The sequence below is a fragment of the Chamaea fasciata genome, unplaced genomic scaffold (assembly GCF_029207755.1).
Source record: "Chamaea fasciata isolate MVZ Bird 193981 ecotype frontalis unplaced genomic scaffold, bChaFas1.0.hap1 SCAF_7, whole genome shotgun sequence".
Classification (NCBI taxonomy): Eukaryota; Metazoa; Chordata; class Aves; order Passeriformes; family Sylviidae; genus Chamaea; species Chamaea fasciata.
The window spans coordinates 45,358,556-45,383,421 of NW_027094092.1; the positions used below are offsets into that span (position 1 = coordinate 45,358,556).

A 24,866-nucleotide genomic window follows, 5' to 3' on the forward strand; every position below is an offset into this window, starting at 1 on the left:
TTCTCTGGGATGACATTTTTATGAGGGGTAGAAAAGTTATTGCGTACAAGGAAATTTCAGCCAGAGAGAGGAATGAAAATAAGTAATAGGAACAGCTCTGCAGCAGCCAAGGTCAGCGCAGAAGGAGGGGGAGGAGGTGTTCCAGGCGCCGGAGTTGAGATTCCCCCGCTGCCCGTGGTGCAGAGCGTGGTGAGGCAGCTGTGCCCCTGCAGCCCATGGAGGTCAGTGGGGGAGCAGCGATCTGCCTGCAGCCTGTGGAAGACCCCACACTGGAGCACATGGTTGCCTGGAGGCTGTGAACCTGCGGGCAGCCCATGCTGGAGCCGGCTCCAGACAGGACCCGTGGCCTTGTGAAGAGATGAGCCTGCGCTGGAGCAGGTTTGCCATCGGGATTTGTGACCCTGTGGGAGACCCACAGTGGAGCTGCCCCTTCCCGAAGGACTGACTGTACCCCATGGAAGGGACCCATGGCGGGGCAGTTTGTGAGGAACCACAGCCCATGAAACGGATTCACATTGCAGCAGTGAGTATGCAGGCTTTGTGGTAGACTCCTACTGGGAGCAGGAGAGAAGGAAGCAGTGGAAGAGAGAAGACGTGATGATGAACTGATCATAGCCCCCACTCCCGTTCCCCTGGTTTGGGGGGAGACAGGTGGGGAATCAGAACTAAAATCAAACCCAGGAAGAAGGAAAGGGTGCAGGGAAGGTGTTTTAAGATTTGGGTTAATTTATCATTATCCTACTTTGATTGTTAATTAATTAAACTAATTTCCCCAAATCTTTCGTTCATGACAGTAATTAGTGAGTGAGGTCTCCTGTCCTTGTTTTCAACACATGAGCCTTTTTGTTGTATTTTCTCTCTCCTGCACTGCTGAGAAAAGGAGGCGATAAAGAGGCTGTGGTGGGCACCACAAAACCTATATAGCTGTAGTGTGGCATTAGAAGCTACTCGAATACTTTGCGTATGGCTATACGGTAATTTATTTGTTTTTAACACATAACTGAATATTCAATTTGTGTAGCTCTCGAGAAAGAGCATTAATATTGACATAAGCCCGTGGTTGTTGTTCGGGCGGTCACAGTCACGCTCGTTCCCCGCGGGGCGGTCAGCAGCAGGCCGTGAGGGGAACGTCTCCCCGCCTCCCTCCCTGCGCCCCGGGGTCCGGCCGCGGCGCGGTGCGGCCGCCGCCCGGCAGGGGGCGGTGCGGGCGGAGGGCGCGCGCTGTGCCCGAGCGGCGCTCGGTACCCGCGCGGGCGGCGGTGGGAGCCGGGCCCGGGCCGCGGGGGACGGGGCGGCTCGGCGCGGCCATGGAGATCGGCACCGAGATCAGCCGCAAGATCCGGGTGAGACAGAAGCAGCCGGGTCGCTCCCTCCGCCCGCGGCGGGAGGCCGGGCCCGCTTATGGCGGCAGGCCCACTCGGCGGCTGAGGCACCGGGCTCGGGCCGGCCCCCCCGTCACAGCTGCCGGCGGCGGGGTCCTTCGGCCTCCCGGGGAGGGCGGGAGCAGGAGTCTTTTTTGTGGGAAGTGGAGTCGGGACAGCCCTGTCCCCCGGCGGGCAGCTGCCTGGAGCCGTGTCCGGGGGCGCCCCGCTTTGCCGGGTGTGAGCCCCCGGTGCCGGCAGGGCCTGTCAGCGGCTACCGGTCGGCAGTCACAGTTTGGAAAGCCCGGCAGGTTTCCGTTTCCCTGCTGGGCCGCGAATGACCTTTTACCAAACCATATTAGATTGGTTTTCGTTTCACCTTATGAGTCCGGGTGGTCTGTGCTTAAAAAAGAACAGCTGGGACTAGGAGGTTGAATGGTAGCGCCGGGAACTGGTCTGTCGGAAATACAGCAGAGAGTGAGGTTCCGTTACTCCGCTGCCAGCCCCTCGCTGTTAGAACCGTCCTGTGCTCAGCAGCAGAAACGGAAAGTTTAACATGTTAAACCAATGTGTTCAAACAGTAAATCAGAGAAACTTTGCTAAGCCTCCCTCCTCTTTGTAGTTAGAAATAATTTGTTGATCCATCCCTTAAATAATATTTCATTATTTTTTAGGGTGCTATAAAAGGAAAGTTACAGGAGCTGGGGGCTTATGTTGGTAAGTTTTGTCATGTGTTCGGCAATCTCCTCTAGATCATTTTTGTTATTCAGGATAAAAACAGCTTAGCTAGTGGAACTTACTTCTGTTACTGCATACAGAAGTCTTAAGCGTGAGAATTACTGAAGCGTTGGATTAGTAAGAAAGAAAGAGATGTACTTCACAAAATATTACAGTTTAAGCCTAAGAGGAAGCAGTATGTGAACATCAGTATGTGAAGAACTAAAAGAAAATAACTATGAGGTCAGTCTAATAGTCTTCTCCTTCAGAAATGGTGGCAAGACATTTGAAATAAAAACAAATCATGATGTGAATATCTAAGAAAATTCCTTTGAAGCTTTAGGAGAAAGATTATATAAAGCAAGAGCCTTGGAAATACATCAGCAGTTAGCTGAGACCACTCTGAGATGGAATCAGTCTTTCTTAGGCATATTCTTAACAGCTCTTGAGTTCAGGGTGAGGTGTCTGTCAAAAACAAAGATGACTTAGTGGCTTAGGAAATTAAAAGGCCACGTCAGAAACATTATGTGGGACAAACCAGTAAAATGGAAGAGCTTGACCATTAAGGAGAAGACTAAGAGCTGTGATGAGCTAATGATGATGAAATATATGTATCTGAATCTTACAGGCAGGGTGAGATTTCATTTTGGTTTGTGACAGGAGGGGTGAGCAATGTGAACATCTGTGGTTTTGTGGGTTTGTTTGTTTTTTTCTGAATCCGGGAAGAAATGGATATTGCACTTCAGAGCAGCTGTTTTCTGCAGCAGTAGAAGTTGGTAACTTAACACAGCATTTTGTTGGAAACAAAATACCTCAGTTCTGAAACTGCATTGTTGTTGTCTGTGATGCTTCTTGGATTTCGGGGGAAGAAAAGGAATTGAGAGCATAATTTAGAGATCCTGTGAGTTGCAGGGCCAAGTTTAAAGGTTGTAGTTTGGGCCCGAATTCATCTTCTTTCCTGTTTCACGGGAGGCATTGTTTTTATGGGAAAATGTATTGGCTCCATAGAAGGGAGTTAACTATGAGCTGATGTTCTGAACTCAGCTGGTGCCTAGAAATGGTGTTTAGAACTTTTTAATTGTAAAGTCATCTTTTTCACTATCTCAAAGCTTGTCTTTTTAAGTAACTCATTTTTTGTTGTTTGTTTGGTTGGGTTTTTTGACCATCATTCCAGGCTTCAGTTTCTCAGTCCTTGATTCTTTGCTTTCTCCTGTATTTCTGAAATAAAAGACTTTCTTGTCTCTAATGCTAACATGCTGGTGGAATGCTAGCCATGTTTGATTCCAGCTATGACTGATTATTCTTTCTTTGTTTCCTTCTGTCTCTTGTATTCAGAGGACAGGTTTCCTGTATTCCCAGGATCAGCAGACAATGTCTGCAGTTTCTTCTCAATCAACTTCTGAACTTCTTAAATAACTTTGTATTCTTTATTGCTAAGTCTGTCTTGCCTTGGGCTCTTTTTTCTTTTTAAACCACTGTTTCCAAATTCCTGTGATTTTTCACGTTTCTTTTCTTGATTAGAATATTTCAGACAGCTTTTCAAGTTATATTTTTCAAAAACTCTCCATTCCTTTTTTCACGTAAAAAGTTGGTTCTCCCTTATTCTAGCCTCTGTACAAGAGCTGTGCCTTTGTTTCTTCTGCAACTGCTAGTACTTTTCTCTTGAAAAGTCTTCTGCAACAAGATACATTGAAACTTACTTGTTACCTAGAGCTTACAAAGGAAATACTCATATATTTAAGCAAGATGAAGTCAGTTAATTATATATCAGCTAGGAAATTTTTCAGAAGGCTGTAGATCCACGTGCTGTTGAAGTTGGCATAAGCGAACACAGTTACCAAGAAAATTTCTTTCCTCCTTCTATCGTACTGTTTCAGGTAATTGTGCTAACTTATGTTTTTATAGGTACTTAAAATGTCTTCTTTACTTTATCATGTGTTGAACCACCTGAAGAGCTTATCATGTTTAAAAGTAGCTTGGCCAATAAATAAAATTCATTCTAAGTTCCTAGGTGTGAACATCAGTCCATCTTGTGCAACTTGTAGTTTGCAGTGAGAAAACACCCAAATACAAAGCAGCAACAACAAAAACTGAAACAAACAAAAAAGCCACCAAAAAGAAGTGAGGCTTTAAGCTAGGAATGGGTTATGTTGGCACAGTTGAGTAGTGGTAGTGCAGGTACAATGTGTGAATGTTATTTTTGTCATCTAGGGTGGAGATAAATTTTTACAGTGTACATAGACATAGAAGAAAGGGAATTCCTTTCATTTGGATTTTGATTTCTATTTTTAATTTTTTAGGTCTTTTTCTGGTTGTGTACTGTCTTAGCTTGATTAAATAAGCACAGCTGTATTAATGCCTTGATTCAAATTCGTAATTTGGACAGTATTTCCCAGCTGTTTTCACTTGGTATTGTTATGTTCATGTCATGCTGTGGAGTGGAATTGGAGAGCATGAGATGTTTGATTAAACTAAATTAAAAGTCTGTGCTCAAGAAGCACAGCTAATGCCTTTGAGCAACAATTGTGCCAGTCAGTCCTTCAGCAGAGGCCAGAGCTACACCAAAGTGAAAGACCAAACACCAAACTCCCCAAACCCTTAATATGGTAATGTTGGGCTCTAAGCACCTTCCTATGCATTCTGATGAGTGGGAGTACCTTGTATACAAGGGAATGGGTTTCTCACTGTGTATGAAATTGCATGAATTACAGAACAGAAATCCAGTTGCCAGAATTTGTTCTATTTTTGTAGGTACAAAATCTGGAAGTTAAAACAGTTTTGATTTTATAAATGCACATATCAGAAATGGATATTTATTTGTTTAGATTTTGTAACTAAAGGAAATTTGACCAGAATAAGGTGCTGTATTTGGCAATATTTGAGGTGATGAATATTGCAGTTGTTTGCTAGTATTGAAGAAAAAGGCAGCAGAGTGGCTTTCTTTTATCTTGTCCTTCTTTCCATTGTGTTTACTCACTTTTTAAATACATTGATCTTCAGCTTACACCCTTGTGAAGTTGATGATCTTCTATTCCTTGCTTGTAGATGAGACTTGTATTGAACCTGTGAGGGAATGGAAGTCTTGTTAATTTGCTTACCTAATCCTCTGTCTGCACAGTCTTTATAAAAGTAAGACTGAAAGAAAAAATTGGTTACGTGTTTCGAGATGTTTGCTATGTCTTCCATGATTTATTATACTTTAGAACAACATATTTCTCTTTCTATTAGATGAAGAGCTCCCTGATTATATTATGGTTATGGTGGCCAATAAGAAGAGTCAAGAGCAGATGACAGAAGACCTTTCCCTTTTCCTTGGAAACAATACTGTCAGGTTTACTGTCTGGTATGTTTGCAAACTATTGTCACACTTCTTATCAGTACTGCAGGACTGCTTTCTATAAGTAACACCTGACATTTTAAAAAGTTCCTTATCTTCCCATTACATAATTTGTATTAATAAGAACTTCTACTTTGCATGTCTAATAAGTAAATTAGTTTTAGTCTGTCAACTGTGAGACTTTTGAGGTGATAGTTAGATGGCAATGGACTGGAGGACTCATTTGTTTATAAGCCAGTCAGATTTATAAATGAAGTGCTCACATAAGCGAGGGTTGTATGTTGACTTAAAATTATTCCTGCAAAACCCACTGTGAGCATGAGAGCATTGTTCACTGCAGTTAGATGTTAAGGACCAATCTGTTGCTTTTGAGCTAGCACTGATTCAGATTGCTGTGCATGGGAATGACTATATCAGGGCAGATGAGCAGTGGATCTAATTCTGTGTACTGTCTTTGACAAGGCTTAGCACCAAATGCTTAGGTATTCCCACCTCTCAGCCTGTTTATTTATTACCACCACCCAACTCTAAAAATCAAAAGTAGAACCCCAGTATTACTGTGAACAGGGCAAGTTAGCAACACTTCAACTCTACTGTCAGCTCCTGACAACAAAGGTTCATTTATTCCATGCTGCACGACAAACTTAGCCATTATATTTCTCATGCATTTTCTAATACTGAATTTGTTTTACTGTAGAAACCTGTAGGTAAATCCACATTTCAGACATTGGACTGTAGAGATTTAATTGCTTTCAGAGTTGTGTATTTTTTCAAGTTAATCTTATTTCTGAATCACCTACCTAATAGAGCTTTAAGGAGCATTATTTTGTTTTGTATAGAGAGAAATGCTAAATTTTTTTTTTTTATTTTTCAGTTTGCTTTCTTTGACATTTTTATACTGACAGTTTACATTCACTTCCAGTATTTCTTCTATGTAATTGGTTCTTAGGAGCTTTTCTGTTATTGAATAGCAGACAGAGACATTTTAGAAGTTGGCTCTGTTATGAAATCATAAACATTGACAAAAAATGAAAAATAGTTCCAGCTATTACAATTCACTGTATTAGCTATTTGAAGTAATGGATTTTCAGGTGATAGTGTAACTTACGTAGATGTAGTTTGATTTTACTTACACAAGTTTCATTTTTCTCCAAAAATATAATAAAGGAGTACAATTAAGCATGGACCTCTTTTTTTCAAAACTGCACAGGCATTTCTTTGCTGCCTTTTGTGGCCTGCCTAGGGGAAACTTTCGGGTTTCAGTGTATCAGGAAGTCATGCTGTTGTCTTTCTCGTAGTTTTAGGAATCAGACAAATCAGTGAAGCTTACTAGTGGATGAGGATGTAGTTACTGTACTACGGTTTTGACTGAACCCTGATATACAGCAAGAAATAGCGTAGCAGAAAGCACTTTCATGGCTTTGTAAATGAAACTAAAACTTTATTGAAAAAATAATAAATATGTAGAGAAAGCAAATTTCAGCAAAGAAATCAAGATCAATTTATATATTTGTATTTGAAATGGTGTATTGACTATGTGCAGGTATTGTACCACCAGCTGGTTTTGACGCCTGCTTAAATTTTAAACATAGGAACTGTTTTAACCCTAAGTTGGTATTCTCATTATATACATATATACATATATAAATATATATTTATATACAAACTCAATGTTAGAGTGCTTTATCAGGTACCAAAGTAGGTATTGGTTAAAAGAAGGATGGAAAAGAAGACAGGATGAAACCTGTGAATAAGCTGTAAGAGGACTGATGGAAAAGTGTTGCATAGCATTGTAGCTGGGAGTTTTATATGCTTTTACTTCTGAAGACAACCCAGAATGTTTATGTTCTTAAATGTTGGTTACACACAGTACTCAGCAAAATCTGCCTTCCTTGGTTTGTCTCTGTAGCTGGTAATTTTGGGCCTTCTGGCAAAAGTTTTGCAGCAGTTGTGACAGACCTGCAATCCTGCTGGTTGGCCACCACTTCTTACTCTGAACCAAGTGTCAGATCAGTTACTGAGGTCAGTGTGAAAACTGATGTGCATCAGCGGAGCTCAGCTGGCAAGTGTTCTAGTGAAAGTTCACAAGGAGGACGAGTATAAGCCTTCATTATACCCACATGCAGTCTTTTCAGCACGTTCTTGTTTCTTAGCTCCTTTCTGATATTCAGCCTAAATTATGGACTTGCCCATTATCAGGTTTGAATTGCAAGTAAGATATGAATTTAGGTGTTGGGGGTTTTTTTCGTTCTTCTCACTGTAATATGTGTTTATTTTTAAGCAGCCTTATTGTATTAAAGCCCTGTAATTTTCTGTGGTACTTCAGCTGAGTGCCTTTTTCACAGGCAAAGGGCAAATTTGGTACTTCACTGAGCATGTCTCAGGGTATTGTTGGCATGCTGGAAGAATCCTCAGACTCTTACATGCTATGAGTTATATACTGTTTGAGTTTGTACTTACAATTATGTTTAACACTACTGTGTAATTAAAATTTCATATACAAAGTAAAATTTTAGGCTATGCTTTAGGCTTCTAACTTAGGATTTTTGAATCAATCTTTTTGATACTTAACTCCACTGATTGTTGTGAAAGGTGGGTAGTATTGGCTTTGATTATGTAGACCAACTAAATGCCAAAAGCAGATGATGTGGTGAATACTCTACGTGCATGTACAAGGCATACTGGAGGCAAAATACTTTAAGCCTCCATTCTGAGGTTAAACATACTGTGGTTGATGGAAAGTGCAGTCTTAGATAAAAGAAGTGGTTGTCATAGGGGTGGAAAGGCAGTAGGTTTCTGAGAAATGATTAGTGTGAATGTAAGTTAAAGTTTTCTATTTCTCCTTTTACTCTTGCTTCCTTCCCTGTGTGCTCTCTATTTCAGGCTCCATGGCGTTTTGGATAAGCTGCGGTCTGTGACTACTGGTAAGTAAGAAAAATTAATTATGCATGGAGGTAGGCTTATTTTTTATGTATAGTGTCACATGTCCAATGAGTTGCAAAAATATCTCAGCTGTTTCAATAATTTTTCATTTACGTGTTCTTTTGGATCCAGACTGTTAAGAAAAGTCCTTTGTATTTTGAGATAAAGCATTTATTTTTGAGTCCGGTGTTTGTATGTTTTCTCTGTGTTTCTTGCTAATATATTCAGCTGAAACAGCTTCCAACTTTTTGTATTTTCAGGCCTGTGCAACATCTTGTTTGCAGTTTCTTAGCTGCATTTATTGTAAAATCTGTATTGCTGTTCTTTAATGTAAAAGTGAGTGAAAGGTACTTGTCTCCACAGAGCCAACCAATGTAAAATCTTCAGAATCTAATATCTTTGAGAGCAGCCTGCCTTTCAGCAAAAGCACTTCATGTGTGAGTGATGAGAGGAGGCGTGAGGATAACTTGCCACCTCTTGCAGTGTCAAGCTCTAGGACTGAAAGAAATGACTCCAGAGTTTCAACCAGCTCACAGGAGCAGAGGAACACTGCTTCCAGGTAAGGCTGCTGGCTACTTCCTAACACTCTTTCAGGCATCAGTAGTTGTGTAAGTGTAGTAGCCATTCTAAAGAGTACAGACAGAAAAGATATGAGTACTTTTGAGGCGTAAAGCATTGCTATAATTTGTTGTATAAAAAACATTAAGTCAGAATTCAGTTCTTTAAGCAACATATGGGCTTAGATTAATTAACCAAACTGAAAATATCAATCAATGTGTTCAATTTGTATAAACAATAATACCTTAATGATTCTTCCCACCTGGCTTTGATGAAAAGACAGTTCTCATTTTCCAGGACTTGACTTGCCGATAACAGTTGGTGATTTCTTTTTTATCAGGCAGTCCTGTGAAGATGGTTCTGCATCCCGCTTAACATCTACCGTCAAGCCTTTGAGAGAATTGTCACCCTCTGAAGCTGTAATTGACATTAAACCTGAACCAGATGATCTAATTGATGAAGACCTAAACTTTGTGCAGGAGAATCCTTTGGCACGGAAGAAACCCATTGTGACTGTGACTTACGGTTCTTCTCGTCCCTCGGCTGAGCTCTACCGGCCGCCAGCTGTGCGGAGTGCGGACGGCAGCGCACACGTGCCCAGACTGTCACAGCAGGGCAGCCTGCAGGAGGGCCGGCAGTTAGACACACAGGGCTGCAGGCCTTTGGAAACAGGCCAGCTGTGCAATCCAGAAGCATTTGGCAGCTTAGCAGAAGGTCACAGACCCACCTCCAAACACGGTGCTGATAAAGTGGGCAGTGAGGTTGGTACAACATAAACTTGCAAAAGTGTGTTCTTGTTAGGAACTTAAATTGCTATGTACACTTAGGTAAAATCTTGACCTCAGAGAAATCAAAAGACTTCTGTCACTGGTATCAGTAGGTTTGAGGTTCCATCCTTTGGGTCCACTGGTAAAAACAGATTGCATAATTTGACATCATTATGTGAGACCTTGCTGCATCTCAGAGTTAATTACCATGTACATCTTCATGTTATATTGACTTGGACTAACAGGTTTAACTAACTTTATTGAGCTGCATATGATGAATCAGAAATTATAATTCTGATCCTAAAGTCATTGAATCAGCATGATCTTTTCTAAATGCTATGTATACCCCCAGCTTTACATAGTCCTGGAAATCAGGATTTCTTGCATGCTGTTTATTAGCCCAGATAGATTGATGATGATAATGATTATTCTATTTAGAACTGTGTCAGTTAAGAATTCTTTGGGATGGGCATTAGACAAGGACAGGATAAAAGATGATTGTTGCCCTAAGTACTTTGGGGGCCAAGCTGAGACAGGCAGGGTGGTAGTCCTAGCTGACAGACTATCCATATGAATGAATTAAGGACCTTTTTTGAGAGGAATGAAGATAGTATGGTTACTAGTGTTGTAATGAAACAAGTATTTTACATACCTTGTATTGCTAGTGCATCTATGTTTATTGCTGCCCATAAAGTTCTCTGTCTTTGCCACTCCTTCATTCTGTATAAAAAACAATGAATTTTATTTGGAAATCTAGAATGCTTTACAAAGATACATGCTGGTGTCTTAGTTTTTGAGAATGGAGAAATGTAAATGAGAATATAGTGATTTATTTAATGTTGTACATAAATCACTGATGAATGTCTCTCATTCTCATTCATCAAGAGAGGACAGTCTCTCCTTGGAAATGTTCAAAAAAGATCTTGTGGTACTTCCCTTCTATTACTGTTTCATGAGCAGTGCCCGGAAGAGACATCAGAAACCTTGCACTGTCTAAACTGCACTGTCCTGACTGTGTGTAACAATTAGCATCCTTTGGTAAATTAGTAAATTAGTAAATTTCTAGCATTTACTTGCTAGAAACAAATCGTTATACTTATCTGATATTAGAGAGTTAATTCAGAGGAATAAAGTCATTTATACTGATTTTGTTTTTCTCTCTCAGACTTTGACCATACTCATCTTGAAGAATATTATAAATTTCTTTGGAAGAACAGTTTTCTGTAGGTGTTGGATAATTTTCCTGTACTTGAGAGTTCCTTCTTTTTTTTCCTAAATGTTGTTTACAATTACATTTCCAATGAGATGTTTCAGTGTAAATGTGTCTGATTTTCATATTACCCAGTGCAATCACTTGTACAACTGGAGTGGAAGTTCCCCATCTCCTGGCACCGAGTGGAATTGCAGTGTTTTCTTTGCTGGCTTACTGGTACCAGGTTTATGCTAAATGAGCTGCTCTGCCTGCTTTGTACCTTGTAGGAGGAAAGCTCCAGGAAGAGGCGGCTGCCTGTTGTGAGCTCGGTAGTCAAAGTGAAAAAGTTCTGTAATGATGGAGAAGATGAAGAGGACGAGGAAGACTATGGATTGCGAACAGGAAGCATCTCCAGCAGTGTGTCCGTACCTGCAAAGCCAGAAAGGAGGTACTGAAGGTCTCAATGATTCTGAGTTTTCAAGAATTAGTATAATGAACGACAACTTTGGAAGTGGGAAAAATGAGTTTGTACTTTTGAAAATTGACAGACAAAATTTAGTAAACCATTTTAATATTTTTTGTACTGTCTCACAACTCTGTGGATGAGATGCCTGTTTATGCCACTCTTTTGCCTTTGATTTTGTAACTTGTTTTCATTATTGCATGTAAGATGCAATGGAGTGTGAATTTTCACATTATTTGGGTAAAGTTTACTGGCAAAAGAACACTAATGTTGACATGTTTCAGACCAGGTATTCATTGTGGTAAAATAATTTTTCAGTAATTTGATTTATTTTCAGGAACTGTTTTCAAACCAGTTATCACCAGTACTGCAATGTGATTTTAACTGTTCAAACAGTCTTCAGAGGTTTTTCTTTTTTTTTCTGCTCCCTAATTCTGTCTTAAGTGTCAGGCATTAGTCAAAATACATGTCTTTTGTATCTGATTTTTAACAATAGAGGAAGAAAATTTAAACTAGAGGGGAGAGATGGTTCTACTGACCTATAGTGCTAGCTTGTATAAGATTTATTTTAAGCTAATGCCCTGTATTGAATTTATCTTCAGCACCACAGCACATTTATCTGATTCAAGCTTCCTTATTGTTGATGTTAAGGACAAGCAGAAAGGATTTTTTTACAAATAATATTTTTGATTGAGTCAGTCTAATTATGGAGCTGGATCATATTTCTCAGGATGGCTGCATAGTTATTGGTGCCAGCACAAGCATAGCAAGAGATAAGTGGTGGGCAGAGGTGGGAAGAAATGAATGGCAGAGGGTGCCTTTCACATGCAGCATGGTTTTACAGCACCTTAAGTTTGAGGGTTGAAATCACACTTCTGGTCTTCGAATTTTTAGAGCATTTTGCAGATCTCAATTCACTGAGAGAGGAGATTAACTGAAAACTGTTTTGGATAAAATAATTGTAGATGATGATTTCTGTTAGTATTATTCCTTTGTTAACCTGTTGGAACAACTGTCTTTAACATGGATATGATTGCTGTACAATCCATGTACAAATAATTTTTTTATTATTTTATTTCCTTTAGACCTTCATTGCCACCTTCAAAGCAGGCCAATAAGAATTTAATACTGAAAGCAATCTCTGAAGCACAGGAATCAGTTACGAAAACAACCAATTATTCCACTGGTAATTAGCATTGATTTTGCTTGTGCTAATCTGTAATATTTCCAAACTCTGTTGTATAAATCCAAGCTAAAGAAAGGGCTTAGAGATAGGACAGAATGCTAAAGAGCAAGTCAGTTATACATGAGGGATTTATCATGTCCTGTTTCATTACATTGGTGTTCAATAATGAATTATGAAAACATAAACAAGGGAGTGAAGTGGTATTTAAAATATATTAATGAAGACAGTAAGTGTGTGAAGTGTATAGATACAAAATGGAAGTGCCAGAGTATTCTGAAAACAATAGTCAACAAGGGGACATTAATCAGAATAAACCAGGTGGTTTGAGCTGTTTGCTTGATCTGTTTTCCCTTTCTTCACTCTTCCCTCTGAGAGGGGAGGACAAAAAAGCCAAATAGCAAAAAAATGAAAATGCACTGGATATAGGTAATAGAAGTGCAAAATAATGAGGAACAAAGTAATTGATGTGTATCAGGATATGTTGATAAGTGTCAGGATGTGTATGATAATGTATATTGTCCTTTAACAGGAAGGCTGCAATTTCAGTTCAGTGAGTTAGTTGCAGTTGACACAGCAGTTGGGCAATTGTCTGTGTGTAGGCATTCAGTTCTAGCTAGGAGAGGCTTCTGGAGAAGGGCAAATCCAGCTGTTGTCTTGTGCTTTCATTTCACTGGGTGTTGATAAATCCACATATTGTCAGCAGGACACATTGCACCTTGCCAGAGAGGGAGCATTCACTAAATTACCTAAACCATGACTTTCATACCTTCTGAAGTAGAATTTTTATACCATCTGATGACTCTTGCTTGCTCTCAAAATCTGCAAACTGTAAGAAACAATACTTTGAGGTGATGCAGGAAGCTCTTCCCTATATGCGAAGCACTATGGTAGGAAATTAAACATAGGTAGAAAAGTCTAAATTAATGATAACTATTGATCTTTTTAGTAGTGGTGATCTTGTAGTTTGACTTACCAAGATGAGGATATTTCAGTGGAGAGACAGAAGCCACCACTTTGTTGTTTAACGGAGGTGATTTGTGAATTTTATCTGTAGTATCATGCAGGTTCTTCCACTTCAGAAGTAATATTTAACATTTTTTAAAGTATTTTTAATGGAATATGGAAGTAAACTAATTTAAAACACATAGGTAAAACAAAACAGTAAATTCATAAATAATGAATCCAGTGCTTGCGTGGTACCTTTCAGTTGTTTGTGTCAGAAGTTAAATGCTGATCTGATACTCAGCCAAGAGAAGATTTTAGCTTCTCACAGTCAGGTCTGACAGTCTTAGTAGAAGCCAAGTGAAGAAGTCAGCCTGTTGTCCTGCTACCCCCAAATTCCAAGCCACAACTATGTGAAAGGAGGTTGTAGTTTGGTCAGGGTTGATCTCTTCCCAAGTTATGAGTGATAGGACATGGGGAAATGGCCGTACGTGGTGCTGATAGAGGTTAAGATTGGATATTAGGAAAAAGTTTTTCATGGAGAGGGCAGTCAGGCATTGGAACAGGCTGTCCAGGGAGGTGGTGGAGTCACCATCCCTAAAGGTATTTAAATGAGATGTAGATGTGGCACTTGATGATGTGGCACTTAGTGGTGCACTTAGCAGTGGTGGACTGGGTTTACAGTTGGACTTAGTGATTTTAAGGGTCTTTTCAAGCCTCAGTGATTCTATGATTCTGCTGCCATTGAGTTTTGCATTCTATTTGCAAGCACTTCAGAAAAGGGTAGCTAGCATCATATGAAGAGACACATTGATGATCCATGATTATTTATATGAAAGATGGAATGAAAAGTGATTTCAAAACTATCAGAAAGTACCACATTAATTATATGTAGAAGTGGATGAATGAGTACTTTGCTGTTGTCACTCTAATGCTTGTCATGCTGTTTTGTCTTAGAAGTAAGTGTTCTGGGGTGCCACTCAGGATGCTCTGTGCACATGCACAAATATGCTTGCACACTAAGAATTTTACAGGTAGCTTAAAGATGCTTTTTGTGGAGACAAAAAGATGCTTGTGATTTATTTTGCGTGTGTGTAGGAATTTGTGAGAGAGAGCTATTTTAGCACAGTATATCTAAAAATACTACTGTTCTGTGATTGGGTAGTATGTAAATGATTTGCCATTGTTTCTCTGTTTAAAGTTCCACAGAAACAGACTGTTCCAGTTGCACCAAGAACTCGAATTAGCCCAGAAGAATCACAGTTAGAAGTAATTCATGTGCAAAGCAGACTACCTGTTTTGAGTTCTCAGCTTCAAGTAGAAGAGTCAAAGGAGCAGACAGTTGAAGAAATTCAAGGTCATCTGATAATGTTCTTTTAAAAATTTATACTAGGGGATGCCATTTTACAGGCTGAGCAGAGAAGAGGAAGGGAATGCTTTTAATTTCCAAATCTGCATCAAAAGTTGTATGCAGAACTGCCTTCAAGTCCATGCAGCTTTCTAAAGCGTGGCTGTCAGGTACATGTATCCAAACACACACACAGACAACCTCAGAGGAATTAATCAGTAAGCAAAGAACGGTACAGCATTGTGGCATGTCACTGAAGAATAGTTTTGCATAAGCACATACATTTGGCCAGCTTCTCTTTTCCCCATCCTTCGCATATTTTCCTTAGTATCTTGTAGGAGTAATTCTGTCATGAAGCTTAAGTGAGTGAAGATACTCTAGAGTATTTAGAACACTTTTCCAACATACAAAGTATTAAAAGATTCTTTCCAACATGTGGTTTTGACACAAATGGTTCTAGTATTTTATTTTTCAGTTTAAATATAAGAATACTCTATTTGCTCTTACAGGACAGCTGATACCAGGCTGTGTCAGCTTTGGTTTTTACTTCTGTTTTAGATCTCCTAGAGGGCATAACATTTAAAGGCAGTCAGAGTGCCTTTTCAGCATGGTTTTCTTATAGGGGCTGGGGGATTGTCTTTGTTAGTCACAGGGAATCACAGAAGTAAGGCAGGGAAAAATATTTCTATAACAACTACTTAGTTTATACTTGCTAAGTGTTTAGATATTTCAATAATGAATAAAATTTGATTTTGATTAAGATTTTTGTTGCATCATCCCATGATCATTGTTAAGGAATGGTAAATATTCATTGTTTAAAAAAAGATTTCTGCAGTTACTTATTCCTCATGTAGATGTATTTGGAATCTTTCTGCCACCCTTAAATAGTTGAAATTGTATCTGTAAAGTATGTGAGAAAAAGCTTTATCAGCCTTTGAATTAATGCACAGAAAATAATTGTGCTAAATATTTTCACTCTTTTGCTATTGAAATGGAAACGACAGCTTGTTTAGGAAATCTACAGAAAGCAATAATTTTTTAAGCCTTATCTCAAATGTAGAACAGTGCTGCTCTGATTTGCTTCACCTTTTTTAAGAAGACTGTAAAGTAGTCCCTTGTTTGTTGCTTTCCTCTGTGTGTTTTCTCTGAATGGCCGACTCCTCTACAAATGAGGAGGTAGAGCTTGGCCTTCATCAGTTGCTGTGCCCACAGACCTCATTTGTACTGAGTGGCAATTATAGGAACAGGTAGTGTCCTACAGTACTTAGCTTTTGCCATGTTACTATTGCTGAAACAATGAGAAAAGGGCTCATAATAATGAGAATGGCTTTTGTTGTTGTTAAAAGTGTGAATGTTTTTGTTGTTGATTTTATTTTTATCAAAACAATTAGAGAGTACGCCTCAGTTCTCTAATCTATAGTTTCTTGTTGACATGCTGTAAAATATGTTTCTTACTGCCGGTCTTTTAGGAATTGAACAAAAGGAGCTCTCTTGTCGGCTTCAGATTGATCCTATGGTTGAAGATGCCTTGCAAGTGACTCAGGGTTAAGTCTTGTGGTCTTTTGTTTTCAAATCTAATATTACTGGCCAGTGAATGTTAAGATACTCTTTTTAAATTAATTATACTGATTTTTACCATTTTCTAGTTTCTGCATCTCTGAGTAATGAATGAATGCATTACATTAGTAGCTGTTCAGAGGATGAGAGATTTGGTGGGGTGGGGGGTAGGGGGTGGGGGGTGGGTGGGCCCTGTTCAGCATAGCTGTTCCATTTATAAAATTTCCTGATTTGACCTAATATGGCTTATAGCTTCTGTTGATCCACCTCTGTGGAATTAACATGGAAGTAAAAATGTTCTCTGGAAACTACTAGGAAGAAATGAAAACAAAGTAAAATTAGCTTATTGATCATAAATTGATAGTCGTAATATGCTATAAGTTAAGAGTACAACTACCACCTTACTTTACTCTTCTCTGTGTGATTTTTCTCCCAATGCAGATTACTGTGACCCAGAATCTATGGTCCACTCAGATACTCGGTCGTTTATCCTGAAGAAGCCCAAGTTATCAGAGGAAATAGCAGCACAGAATCAGCAATTGGGAAAGAAGGGCACAGAGGCAGTGAGAGTTCACTCAGGACGTCTAATACAGACACGGTAATAAGCTACTTCATTTAGCACTGTTACTAATCAAACTGCTTGTTTGTGGGTTAGATGGAGCCATTTGGTCAGACTTCTGCTTTGTCAGTTCAGTCAGGAGGTGTGAAATCACGCAAAATGGACTGACTTTGAATAGCAGAAGAAAAAAAGGCCTCCCAGAAATCCTTCTAAATGGAAAATAATCCTAGGGTCAACTGTAACTCGAGCATGTCTTTGATTTGCAAGAAAGAAGGAACTGAAAAATACTGCTCTTTTGTTCTGATTTCTGAAATCTTACTCAAGTAATCATTTTGCTTAAATTGCCTTTAGTTTTATACCTGTTTCACCCTTGGATTATGTTTCTTAAGAAACATCTTCCAACGCAGTATTGAGCGTGGTGAATCCTGGGCAATGATTTAAGGCTCCTTACTTGGAGAGTTCTGCCAGGAGAATCTTAAAGTTCGTGTCAGCTTCAAACACAGTTCCAGATAACAAAATAATCCTACCTGTTACGGGTTAAAACCACTCTTAACAGCGTGATGAACTTCATCACGTCGGCTGCTGTGCTTGAGAAACTGCTGGTGTTTCCTTTCTGTGAGTGGTTTTTGGCAGCCTGTGTTAATTGAAAACAAAACCAACACTGAGCATACAAACCCAAAAGGATAACCTGGCAATATCACAGTTGAAAGCTGTGACTGTGCTACTACAGGAGAGAGGTAAATTTTTGTATGTGACTAGGTCAGAAAGTCTGAAAGTTCTACGTTTTTAATGATGTTTTTAATGTTCTGGTTTCTGTCTTCTTAAAGGCATTTTACTGTGTAGTTGCTTTTAGCCTCATTTCATAGAGAAGTAACGTTTATCCCATTGCTGTTTGTCAAAGATGAGAACTCCACAGTTCTCCATATACTTAGAATCACCTGTCATTCAGGAAACCCCTCAGGTGAAAGGGATGGGATGGTGAAAGATTAGAGAAAATGTATGTGTCCCCTTTTTCAGTGCTCCCTCTTATCCATGCTGACTACTGTCAGATACAGGACACTGGGCTAGGCTGACCTTTTAGTCAGGCTGAGTGTCAAAGTTCTTAGTATCAGTATATCAATTCTCTCATCCTAGTTCTAAAAACTTTTACACCACTGCTTCATAATGTGCTTTTCAGTAATTTAGAGACACATGTTGTGTGTGTTAAGAGGTTTGTAATTCCAAGAATGGTATTTGCTCTCTTTTTCTGCCTCAAAACTGCAAATTCCACAGGATTGACTGTTTGTAAATGAGCTTTTGGATCTCTCTGTTGAGCAGAATGCAACAAACTGAACTTGTACCTGAGAGCTGTAGTTCTTATTAGTGCCTCAGGGAGACCTGAAGGCTAACTGTTAACTGGAATGCATTGCCAGTAATTACTAAAAGGGGGTCTGTTACTGCTTGACTCCCCATTGATAAGCTTGTACTATTTCCACCCACTAGCACTGCTCACATTTGCTCAAATGTCTTGAGTCAGAAAATCTAAATTTACATTTCTTTGTTGATAGAGACCAGCTTGCACAGCCAGAGAAACCTGCTAGTCCCAAGTTCATTGTGACACTGGATGGTGTGCCCAGTCCACCAGGATACCTCTCTGATCAGGAGGAGGAAGATATGTCTATAATGGAAGGAGTAAAGCCAGTTACCCAGCACATGTGTGCTGGCAGAGGATTAAAAGGTCTTCGAGCACAGCAGATGCAAATTGTAACCAGGCAGCTGGAGAACAGTGATGGTAATTATACTGACCAACAGGATCTAACCTTGGGGTGGGGCTTTGATCATGGCCACACCTCCTGGATGTGTCATTCTTAAGAAACCAAAGGGATGGTGTTTATTCTTCTAATTACAATATTCTTTAGGCAAATATTAGAGTATTCTTTAGGCATCTTTTCTCAAGTCTTTGTCTTGGTATACTAGAGTAATATGGCGTGTGGTAGTTCTTCACACATCTCAATATTGGTAAAATTTGGTTGGTTGTTTTGTTTGTTTGTTTTTTGGGGTTTTTTTTTTTGCAAATGTAGTTGGTCTTCATTGCCAGAAACCTGCCCTTCTGGTTGACCTGTTATGATTTGTCCCTGTGCCGACGGACAGGAAGTGTTACAGTTAACATATTGACATGCCTTGAACTTTTAAAAATATGTCAGACAGTATTAATGTTTTTGTCGAGAGTTGTGACACTGAAAGGAGCCTATTAAGTGTAAGGTGTTGGTAGAGTCCAATGGCTAGCACCTGAAAGCAGAACTTAACAGTGCATGATTTTACATGAAGGTTTCTATATTCTCTCTCTATATTTCTTTTGAATAACATGGGAAATTGCTTGCTGAGCCACATGGTTGAATTGTTTAGACTGCTGACATGGTGATGAAAAACACAGAGGCTACTGTTTTGTCATAGGCCTGTTGAGTACTTGCCTGAGGGCTGTGCTTGGATTCATGTTTTTTACTTAGCTTTCTTAAGAAAATAAAGATCCTTATTTTCTGTAGTAGCAGTGTATCCAAATTTCTAAACTAAATAAAGAATACTATTTGATGCTGTACTGAGAACCCTTAAATTTCATGGATCCAGCTGTAAGTGTGTGTAATTATGACAGCACCATAGCAAAAGATCTTTTAAGTCCATGTCCTTTCAGTCCCCTGGCTGCACATATCAGGCAGTCTTAAAGCTTAGGCAATGCTGTATATCCATGCACTTTACTAGCACAGAAAGACCATCATTAGAGTACTTCTTGCAAATCCATGCTTTTCCATGTGTAGCCTCATACTCCTCACCAAAGCTCTTTGGTACAGGAGAGTGTTGCCAGTACAGTCCTAGCTCTGTTAAGGATTCCTGTGAAGTAGCAGGGATGGGGCTGAAGCTCACCCACAATCAGATCCATGTGGAAGTGATCTGTATGAGCCAGTGTGGTACTACAGCAGGATGGCATTATTTGGCTTTGGTGTGTTGCAAGGAGAAGGCATCAATGAGGCTAAGGACAGAGTGAAGCTGGAGCAATTTGTGTCTTTGGTAGGATCAGAGAGGGAAGTCTGGGCAGTGCTGGAAAACTTGGAAAAGCCAAAGGTTTGGGCAGATTTTGGAAAAAGAAAGACAACAGCAACTTATGTGCAACTGTCTGAATTTGGAGAAAAAGGTTTTACAAACAGTGTTAAACAGGAGAAAGTCAAAGTCCCATGTTCTCATAAGAGTAGTGAAGGTATGGTATGTTTCAGCTTAGAATTTCTTAAATACTTTTTGGATTAGAGTCTGGGTTCCGGTAACTAAAATGTCTGAACAAATTACATGAAAGTGGTTCTTTTTCCATAGGTGCCCCCATAATAATTAATCTGATCAGTGTAAAAATTGATTTTTACCTTTCATTTCGTGAAATAATTTTCTAGAGCAAAAAAATCTTGGAGAAAGGAAACATGGCTATAACTCATGGCTCAGCCAAACAGTCATAACTCAGGTTCAGCTGGAGTATTTAAATCAATTCAGATTTGCAAAGAAAACTGATTTATTTTGCTTGTAAACAGTGCAAATTTGGTCTTTTATCACCAAAATGCAGCTGTCAGTCCAGTATGATGACTTTTCACATTATGGTTTTGGAAATTTTCTTCAGAAAATATGATTGTACATAAACTTTTACTCTCATGACTTTTTTGATTAAGAGAGAATAGAAGTACTGTGAATTTTGATTTTACCAAATTGCATGTAGAATCATAAAGGTCCCAGCTTGGGTTTTTTTTGGTTTTTTTTCTCTTCTTTCTTACCATCCAGTGGAAATGGAAGACTTAAGTATGCTACAAAAGCAGGAGAAGGTGCTGGAGCGCTGCAAGTACTGGCCTGCCTGTAAAAATGGAGATGAATGTGTGTACCATCACCCCACACTACCTTGCAAGTGAGTAGTACAGAGCTCATCCACTTAACATGCTATTTTGATTTTTATTCCAGTGCTGCAACCTTCTGCTCTGTGTCAGTAAATAAATATTCCAAGGCAGCACAAACCTGTGCTGCTAGGGTCAGAGCTGGACTGTCACACTGTATTTCCTTCTGTTTTCTGCCCTTGTCCAGAGTGTCAACACGTGGATGGCAGCTGCACCCTTGCAGAAGAAAGCTTTAGTTTAGAGTACAGGCTGATGTTCCTGAGTTGCTTAAAGATGCAGAAATTAGCATCTTAAAAGAATAGGCCCTCTTCTGTCAGCTGTCACAGTGCTTTTGAAGGTTAGGTTATCTTTATGTGGTAATGCAGTGATTGTGGGTTTTAAATTTGAAAGGGAAGGCAAACTCTTGAACGTGCCCGGTGCCTTTGACTTCTCTTCCATAAGCAGGAACTGTCCAGATAAACAGTGTCTGTTTCGAGGTAACTCTTACCAGACTGGGTAACTTCAGTTACTTGGACATTTGATTTATCTTATGAAAACTGGTGTAATTAAATTCAAAATAAAACTCTTCAGAGTAAACCGTGTTGCTTAGGGAGCACTGCGCCCCTCTCTGGGGAAGGTCTGCTTTCACATTGCCATTTCCACTCTGTGCACACACTAAGAGTGACATGTCCTGGCTTGCACCAAGGAGTTTGGGACCAAACTGCCCTGAGAGTGATGAGGTGGTTCAGTTGTTCCCTGCATGGAGGAAGGGTCTGCAGGAAGGGAAGCTGAGTGCAGGGTGCACAGCCCATGCACTACACCACATGCCCCGCTTGGGAAGGAACCAAGATGTGCCCCAGCCCTGCTGCATCTCTGGCTTTCTGTGATATTCTGGCTTTCATGTGCAACAGATGTTGGGGATTTTGCTCCAAGTATGAGCTTTTGACTCAATTTCTTTTCCCTCAGAGTTTTTCCTAACTGCAAATTTGCTGATAAATGCCTGTTCATCCATCCAAACTGTAAATACGATGCGAAGTGCACTAAGCCAGACTGTCCTTACACTCACGCCAGTCGACGAATCCCCCATCCATCTCCTAAACCAGGTGAGCACGTTTTGTTTCTGAGTTTTAAAGGAAAGTGCTGAAGGGACGATGGTATTTTGGGAAACAGAAATTGACAGTAATGAAAAAAATGTTTTTTGCTTGAGTTGACCTTATTTTCTTACAACTCTTAATGCAAGATGAAGAATAATAATCCAGTAATACTGCAAAAGCTGTTACCAGAAAAATCCCCCAGTGCTCTTACGCAGGAGTCCCTATGAAGGCTGTGCAAGGCCAAAGTGGTGACTTGCACACGTCCATTTCTCTGAAGATATTAGCCAGCACTGCAGTTTTGCTCTGATTTTTTTCTTAAGTTGTACACGTGTTGTACCAAGGACTTGTGACGCACACTGCAAACAGAGTTCTGCCTTTGAACATTTTTTTCTCTAATGCCAGTGTAGGAGTGAAGTTGGTGTAATGATGAGATGACTTTCAGGGTGAGGTTATTCGGTGAAGGCAGTAGCTCTGTTTGATACGGGTTAATGTTGCTGTGCCTTTGAACCGTGCCGAGGTGCAGGGCCTTTACTGCATGATCTTTTGGAAGTAATTTAGCCCCTAGTCACAGTTCAATGCAGTTTTGTTACCTTGCCAAGAAACCAAATACAATGTGCTCGTCTCCCGTATCATTTCCAGCAACTCCTCTGTATTCCTGGAAAGTGCAGTGCCTTCCCAGTCCAGTCAGTTGAAACTCCAACAGGCTTGCTGCTGTCTAAATTTAACCTTTGAGATTCTCTGCCTACCAGAATTTCTGTGTAATTTCTTGGAAGTTTTGCCTTGGCCATGGTACTTCCTGTCCTGAAAAGGTGAAGAACCAAGTTAAATGATTACCTGGTAGCCTTGTTCTACTCCAGGATCCACTAACTGCATTGGGAAATGCTGTCTGTATTTCTTGCTGAACTTTGGTGTATTATAAAATGGAATATCTAGCAGAGGATTGATATATATAAGGTTGTGTGCAGCTGTCTTAAAAAGGCAATTTATTCTGATCCAGACTCATTTCCTGTTCTTTCTGTTTCTACTATTAGCACCCCTGCTCACACTGTCCGTACCCTCCAGTAGTCCGCTGTGCAAGTTTTTTCCAGCTTGTAAGAAAATGGAGTGTCCATTTTACCACCCAAAAGTAAGATATATATCCTGTCTTCCTTCCTTTCTAGAAAGGGACTTGAAACTTGCGACTTTGGGACAGGAAATATTCCTAGAACTTAACACTTTTTGCTTTACTTTTCACATTTATCTTTGCCTTATAAGCAGAATACACAAAAGAAGTGACTTGAGGAATTTGGAAAAATTACACTAATAAGTAATCTTTCTACCAAATGCTGCTGGGGAGCTTCAAACAGGCCATATCTCTTTTCAGAGTATACCCAGCCAGGATGCTGAGGGCAGAGAGGAGCCTTTTGGGAAGGAATATGTCTCAAGAATCTTGACTCTTCCATCAGATATGCTCCAACATACAAAAACTTTAAAGATTGCTCAGTTACCCTAAAATGTATGAATGTAATCTGTACACTACAGGAGTCTATTACTTGGGTACTTCTATAGAATTGTGTCCCTGCATCTAATGCCAGGAAGTTTAGTGCTTTTTCAAGCCCTAATAATGCTGAAATACCTGTGCTCAGGTATTATTAGCCAGATACTCTGGCTTTCCTCCCCCCTCAGGTATTGCTGTGTCATGCTCCCAGCCTGTACACAAAGATCAATTCAAACTGAGCTCTGTAAACTCTTGCAAGCAAAGGAATTTCCACCAGTCAGTGCAGTGGCAGCTTTTGGAGCAAGAAATTCCTAGCTGGTACTTTTTAAAAAGGATTTTTTGTCACTGAGTTGAGCTGGTTGCACTGGTGGAGGGGGATGCTGGCTCAGTTGCAGGTGAGATGTGTCACACAGCAGTGCAAGGGTCACAGTGGAGCTTAGCATGTTCAGGACTTCAGGCAGCCAGCACTGAGCAGCCTCTTCTGAAATACTTTTGGTTTTAGCATTGTAGGTTTAATACACAGTGTACAAGACCAGACTGCACTTTCTACCATCCCACTGTTGCTGTACCTCCACGCCACGCCTTGAAATGGACTCGAACTCAAACCAGGTAAGAAACACTCTAAACCTGGCCACGAAAAATAAACAGTATGTTGTGACATTGCTAATACAGTTTTACTTGCAGAAGTAACGTGTGTGTGAACAACAGAGATGTATGAAGATACCCCTTATGGGCAACTTTCTTTCAAAGACAGCTCTGTGCTGTTGTTTGGTAGTAGTTGTATAAACATTAGCTAATGTGTTGCAACCCTGATACACAAGTACCCTGCAGCTGGGATAGGGCAGAGTCACTGGAATCCTGACTTGAACAGGTGGTGTTTCCTGAGCTGTATTTGAATAAAGCTGAAAATCTTTTTACCATTGTTTTATCTTGTGTCTAAGCTGTGTTTTCCACAATAGGTTCAGCTGTTTCTTGGAGTGTTTCTGGCAGAGCAGCTCCTTCCTGTCATCTACCCATGATTTCATAAACCAGTAGCAAAATTCCCAAAGCTGCAGCTATGGGCCTGCCTTAATGCTCGTGTGATTTCTTGATCTTTTCACTCCAGCTAATCCCCTCTGCAAAGGTTTTAACCATTACAGGGGTAGGACACAGAGCAGCTCTCAAATCATCTTTACAGAGGGGTAGAATTGTTCCTTATGGATTTCTTTTTTTTCTTCCTCCTCAGTGAATGAATATGGTACAACCTGGGACTGAGCTTTGCCTCCTCTGGACAGTAGAGGACAGGAAGATACTAGGATACCAGAAACAGGATACTAGGAAAGACTCATACATTTTGGACTTTGAATATGCATTGTTTTCATAAAACGAGGTTGATTGCATACTTGAAATGTCCCTAATTTTCCAAGTTTGTAAGTTTGGGCAATTTTACATTTTTTTTACACTGTAAGAAAAAACATCTATGTAAGGGAAGTTTTACTTTAAATTCCATTAAAAACCTTCAAAGCACA

The 24,866-nt window shown here is 39.9% G+C and overlaps 1 protein-coding gene across 2 annotated transcripts; it reads left to right on the forward strand.

Annotated features, from left to right (window-relative positions):
* The first annotated feature begins 190 nt into the window (after positions 1-190).
* Positions 191-24,866, forward strand: ZC3H14 (zinc finger CCCH-type containing 14). Of its 2 annotated transcripts, none has more exons than XM_066188632.1 (17): positions 191-523; positions 2,036-2,078; positions 5,307-5,421; positions 8,299-8,339; positions 8,701-8,896; positions 9,236-9,656; positions 11,142-11,302; positions 12,403-12,503; positions 14,647-14,802; positions 16,263-16,337; positions 16,792-16,948; positions 18,457-18,680; positions 20,702-20,822; positions 21,754-21,890; positions 22,913-23,007; positions 23,861-23,967; positions 24,584-24,866. In XM_066188632.1, the coding sequence occupies exons 1-17, from the start codon at positions 455-457 to the stop codon at positions 24,588-24,590; spliced, it is 2,226 nt and encodes a 741-aa protein (XP_066044729.1). In that variant the 5' UTR covers positions 191-454; the 3' UTR covers positions 24,591-24,866. The 2 variants fall into 2 exon arrangements, with proteins under 2 accessions (XP_066044729.1, XP_066044730.1); XM_066188633.1 differs by lacking the exon at positions 191-523 and adding an exon at positions 1,228-1,343.

Excerpts from the sequence above, each read along its gene's own strand:
- ZC3H14 (XM_066188632.1), top strand. The coding sequence starts at position 455 with ATGGAAGGGACCCATGGCGGGGCAGTTTGTGAGGAACCACAGCCCATG. Across the intron at positions 12,504-14,646 it reads AACAACCAATTATTCCACTG|TTCCACAGAAACAGACTGTT; the intron begins GTAATTAGCATT and ends CTCTGTTTAAAG. Across the intron at positions 21,891-22,912 it reads CCATCCATCTCCTAAACCAG|CACCCCTGCTCACACTGTCC; the intron begins GTGAGCACGTTT and ends TTCTACTATTAG.